This window comes from Ranitomeya variabilis, chromosome 3 (genome assembly GCF_051348905.1).
Source record: "Ranitomeya variabilis isolate aRanVar5 chromosome 3, aRanVar5.hap1, whole genome shotgun sequence".
Lineage (NCBI taxonomy): Eukaryota > Metazoa > Chordata > Amphibia > Anura > Dendrobatidae > Ranitomeya > Ranitomeya variabilis.
The window spans coordinates 378110349-378116348 of record NC_135234.1 but is presented as its reverse complement, the minus strand read 5'-3'; the positions used below and the strand labels follow the sequence as shown (position 1 = coordinate 378116348).

The 6000-nt window shown below is 48.9% G+C and overlaps 1 protein-coding gene across 4 annotated transcripts in view; it reads left to right on the top strand.

Moving 5' to 3' along the window:
- The first annotated feature begins 1399 nt into the window (after positions 1-1399).
- Positions 1400-6000, top strand: part of ZBTB8A (zinc finger and BTB domain containing 8A) — a 35885-nt gene continuing 31284 nt past the window's right edge. Inside the window, exon 1 of one of the 4 annotated variants that reach the window (XM_077296002.1) lies at positions 1400-1728. Coding sequence is in view for 2 of the 4 variants with exons in the window: in XM_077296000.1 (XP_077152115.1) it covers positions 1959-2023 (65 nt within the window). In the remaining 2 variants the exon portion in view is untranslated. The other 3 variants (XM_077296003.1, XM_077296001.1, XM_077296000.1) reach the window with 3 other exon arrangements.

The window sequence follows — 6000 nt, the reverse complement described above, 5'->3', positions numbered from 1 at the left end:
CTACTGACGTGGTCATTGGATTGGGTCCTGCTGCTCCTATCCAGAGACCACAGACTACTGACGTGGCCAATGGACTGAGTCCTGCTGCTCGACGTGGCCAATGGACTGAGTCCTGCTGCTCCTACCCAGAGGCCACAGACTACCGACGTGGCCAATGGACTGAGTCCTGCTGCTCCTACCCAGAGGCCACAGGCTACCGACGTGGCCAATGGACTGAGTCCTGCTGCTCCTACCCAGAGGCCACAGACTACCGACGTGGCCAATGGACTGAGTCCTGCTGCTCCTACCCAGAGGCCACAGACTACCGACGTGGCCAATGGACTGAGTCCTGCTGCTCCTACCCAGAGGCCACAGACTACTGACGTGGCCAATGGACTGAGTCCTGCTGCTCCTACCCAGAGGCCACAGACTACCATCGTGGCCAATGGACTGAATCCTACTGCTCCTACCCAGAGGCCACAGACTACCGACGTGGCCAATGAACTGAGTCCTGCTGCTCCTACCCAGAGGCCACAGACTACCGACGTGGCCAATGGACTGAGTCCTGCTGCTCCTACCCAGAGGCCACAGACTACCGACGTGGCCAATGGACTGAATCCTACTGCTCCTACCCAGAGGCCACAGACTACCGACATGGCCAATGGACTGAATCCTACTGCTCCTACCCAGAGGCCACAGACTACTGACGTGGCCAATGGATGGAGTCCTGCTGCTCCTATCCAGAGACCACAGACTACTGACGTGGCCAATGGACTGAGTCCTACTGCTCCTACCCAGAGGCCACAGACTACTGATGTGGCAAATGGATGGAGTCCTGCTGCTCCTATCCAGATTCCACACACACCTGATGTGGCCAGTGAACTGAGTCCTGCTGCTCCTATCCAGAGGCCACAGACTACTGACGTTGCTGAAGGACTGGGTCCTGCAAATTGATTTGCACAACTCTAGTCCATATTACACACTTAGGAGTTGTCATGACAACTGCACTCCCAAAGTTGGGGTCTGGCCCAGAAAACCGCTTTGAATGAGCGATTTGCTACCCACATTTTTAACAGGAACATTATCTTATATTGCTAGTGTGTGATGAAGAGCCTGGATAAAACGTCAGCGATCGGTGACTTTCCAGTGATGATTACACTACCACTTCTTCCATCAGGTCAGAGCCCACCAGGTACAGCTGGCGGCAGACCATGGGCTCCGGGTGACATTTGGGCTTTGTTCACCTCAGAGTTTCCCAATGCCAATGTTCTGCTCCACCACAGGACAACAATGTCTGTCAGATGGCGCTACCAGCCGTGCCGCTGGCCCCCATTCACCACACCGAGGTCAGTCAGAAGCATGCCTCCAGATGTGAACAGGGCCTTACAGCAGACTATGAAGCAGGAGGTCTGTACATGGCACAGTATGAGGAGACCGTGTGCCCAGCGCCAGCACATACCCGACGTCTGCACCCCATAGAGAGGATGGCGCATATCCTGGGGTTTCTGTACTGTGCCAGCAGCGCAGCTCCCGGGTCACCCCATGCCTTTCGCACAGGCATGCCACTCCTCCGGGTGTCCGCACACCCCCCCTTAGGCGCGGCCCCTTTAAGACAGTCTCAGCCCTCGGGCGTCGTCACGTGACGGGTCTTTGTCCGAACATTCGGGCGACGGAAACAACACCGGAGAAATCAAAAGCGGGTGAGGAGAGCGGAGGCGGCCGAACACCCGAGAGGGGGTGGTGTCTGAGGTGCGTATGTCTGTGGTGCGGGGAGGCTGCAGCCAGAACAGTGCACTGACTCAGGTGACCCGGGGGCGGGCGGGGTGTGCATGTCAGCGCTATTCCCGGCAGGACGAGCGCAGCATCACACTGCCGCCAAGCGCGGGCTCCACAAACCACCGCCGACACGTGGACCGGTGACCGTGGTATTCGGGTCACCGACACCGGCAGATGGAAAAAAGGTAACGGACACATATTAGATGCAGCACACAATGGGTGGACGGTGGGCAACGTTTGGCGTAATATACCGGCACCGAATCTCCCGGTAAGGGTGTGGCATACGGCGGGCAGCATTGGCTTCCAATTACGTTTCTACGGTGTTAACATTTCTCCTCTCCATGATTGACAGCTGGCGGAGCGAATGGAAATGCCCGCCTTTACCGGCGAGGATGATAGCCAATAGGAGAAGCAGTTATAGCCTGGGTGCTGCTGTGATTGACACGTAACTCCGCCAATAGGCGTCCTGGTTTAGAGAGTTCATTTTGCGTGTGTGACAGCTATTGTAGAGTGTCAGTGCTGTATAGGAGGAGACGGCTGGTTATGGGGAGCTCGTTATAGCGCTCTATCCTGCTACCTGGGGTAGTGCTGGCGGGGCCCGTGTCCTGTGTGTCACCGACATTGCAATGCCATTAGCTATACCTTTATTCTGGTGGCTACAGAGGGCCCCATCCTGTTTAGTAGCTGTCCCTTTAAGGATCAGCACTTTAATAATGGGTGTCATACTATAAGGACACTTTGAGCTCAAGTGGGCTGTTACCAGGGCAACAGCTAATGCTCACATATTGCACCATGGCACGCAAACATTTGGATTGCATTTACATGCGTGAGTTCAGACCACTAGTGTCGATTGCATTTGTTTTCCGGCCTCTTAAGGCTACGTTCCCACGATCCAGAAGTAGCAGCGCTTTGGATACACCGTTATGTTCACTGCGTGCAAAGTGCTGCTGTCTATTGAACGCAGGTAAATCCGTATGTGATCACTGAGCCGTGCGGAATCCAATACATTCTATTGGTGAAATTTCTCTCGTGGAGTCTAGCGTCTCTGAAATAGACATGCTGCGGTCTGGAAAGATGTGCTACATGTCAGTCTCCACAGGTGATCCACAGGTGTACATACATGCAGAGTGGACATGGGATTTCTTGAAATACCATCCACTATGCTGTAACAGCTGGCCACTGTGCTTTTGACGCTGCAAAAATATGCAGCGTCAAACATGCAGCAATTCGTGATCGTGGGCACATACCCTAACACAGGCTGTGGAGGAATGATGGGCACAGAATGATCACTAGGAGATCAATTTACAACATGTTATCAGCAGCATATCTGCAGTTTACAGCAGACCATGTGTAAACTACAGTCCTGAAGTGCACAACTAAATAATAAACTGCATGTTACATATGTTTATACATATACACCACCATCATTGCCCATCACCTCCATCATTGCCTCCCCACCACCATCATTGCCCATCACCATCATTGTCTCCCCCCACCACCATCATTGCCCATCACCTCCATCATTGTCTCCCCACCACCACCATCATTGTCCATCACCTCTATCATTGTCTCTTCCCCACCACCATCATTGCCCATCACCTCCATCATTGTCTCTTCCCCACCACCATCATTGCCCATCACCTCCATCATTGTCTCTTCCCCACCACCATCATTGCCCATCACCTCCATTGCCTATCACCTCCATCATTGCCCATCACCTTCATCGTCTCCCCACCACCATCCTCATTGCCCATCACCTCCATCATTGTCTCTTCCCCACCAATATCATTGTCCTTCACTACCCCACACACACCTCACCGCAGCAACAGCTCATCACACACACGCAGGCACGCAGGGACACAGCACAGCTCACCTCCCTGCAGCAGCAGCTCATCCCAGCAGCCCTATAGCACAGCTTTCTATGGTACAGCTATGGGGCAATAATGAACGGTGCAGAGCACTATATGGCACAGCTATGGGGCAATAATGAACGGTGCAGAGCACTATATGGCACAGCTTTCTATGGTACAGCTATGGGGCAATAATGAACGGTGCAGAGCACTATATGGCACAGCTATGGGGCCATAATGAACGGTATGGAGCATCTATTTTTATTTTTGAAATTCACCGGTAGCTGCTGCATTTTCCACCCTAGGCTTATACTCGAGTCAATAAGTTTTCCCAGTTTTTTGAGGCAAAATTAGGGGGGTCGGCTTATACTCGAGTATATACGGTAACTGTTTATCACTCACATAATGGTAGTTCTGCTTCACGTCACCTGTCTTATCTATGGCATTTTTCTGTGCTGTGTTGTGCATAAATATGTGATTCTTCAGAATTTCTATTAGTCTATGCCTGATGAAGGGAGCGGAGTAGTCTCGAAAGCTTGCAATTTGTTACCATCTTTTCAGTTAGCCATTAAAAGGTATCAACCACTGAGGACTCTCAATTCTAAATATTTTTCTATCCACTGGCTAACACGGTACCAAGATGTATATCTTTCCTGTATCCTCCTGTTTGAGCATTCTTTATACTGCAGCCAGCTTGCTAAATATCCTGAAGTGGATGCTCATGTGCTGTTTCTCAGTTGCAGACTGATCCCTGCTGTTGTGAGCAGGCAGCCACTAAATCTGCAGCATCTTCCCTGCTTGTCAGAGGAGATGCTGAGCAAGCGCAATGGCATTTTCCTTTTGTGACACACCAAGAGTGATCCGCAACGGCATTATTAGCTTGCCAGAGTAGCAGGGAGACTTTCTTGTGTGCAGCTTGGGGGAGGGATACTATTTTGGCATCATGTTTGTCACGTGGTACAGCTCTCCATCCTTCCCACGCTCATGTTTCCCATTTCCTAGGAGCCTTATTTTATGACAGCAGGTCCTTTTCACACGATCTGGAGTTTATGTTCAGAAACATAGAATGTTAGAAGGAAGGTATCTCAAGGGTCATCGTGTCCAACACTGCGCTCAATGCAGGATTCACTAAACCATCTCAGACAGATGTCTGTCTATCCTCTGTTTGAAGACTTCCAATGAAGTACTCGCCACCTCTCTTGGCAGCCTGTTCCACTCATTGATCACCCTCACTGTCAAAAAGTTTTTTTCTAATATCTAATCAGTATCATCTCCATTTCAGTTTCATTCCATTGCTTCTCGTGTTGCAATGGTCAAATGAGAAAAAGGACGATCCTTCTACATTGTGAAATCCATTCAGATATTTGTAGACAGCTATTAAGTCTCTTCTTAGCCTTCTTTTTTGCAAGCTAAACATTCCCAGATCCTTTAACCATTCCTCGTAGGCCATAGTTTGCAGTCTGCTCACTATCCTGGTCGCTCTTCTCTGAACTTGCTCCAGTTTTTCAATGTTTTTGTTAAATATGGTGCCCAGAACTGGACACATTATTCCATATGAGACCTGACCGAGGAAGAGAGAAAGAGTAGAGGGGAATAATTACTTCACGTGAGCTACACTCTATGCTTCTCTTAATACATTCTAGAACAGTCTTTGCCTTTTTGCTGCTGCGTCACACTGCTGACTCATGTGAAGTCTGTGATCTATTAGTATACCCAAGTCTTTTTCACACGTGCTGTTGCTTAGTTCTGTTCCTCCCAATCTGTAGATGTAATTTTCATTTTTCTTGCCCAGATGTAGAATCTTGCATTTCTCCGTTAAATAAATGCCATTTGCTTAGTCCGCTGCCCATTGTTCAAGCTTCATCTAGATCTTTCTGAATCCTTTCTATGTCATCTCTAGTGTGAGCTATCCCTTCTTTTGGTTTGGAAATTGCAGATTGGAAGGAGTGGGATGCAGCTGAAGCCGGTTTTCCCACTCTGTCAACAGAGTGAGATTCCAAATATGCAAGTTAGGGCTCATGCAGATGAGTGTATAAATTGGGATGTCCAATTTTTGATCGTATAGCACACCATTGTTTAATTGTGACATATTGTACTTCATGATAGTGGTAAAATTTCTTTGATATGTGTTGCGTTTATTTGTGAAAAAAAAAAACAAATTTGGCAGAACTTTTGAAAATTTTGCAATATTCCATCTTAGAATCTTCATGCCCTTAAATCACAGAGATATGTCACACAAAATACTTAATAAGTAACATTTCCCACATGTCTACTTTACATCCGCACCAATTTTTTTTTATTTTCCCAAGGGTAATGGGAAATTGGACCCCAAAAAGTTGTTTTGCAATTTGTACTGGGTACGCTGATACCCTATATGTGGGGTTAAACCACTGTT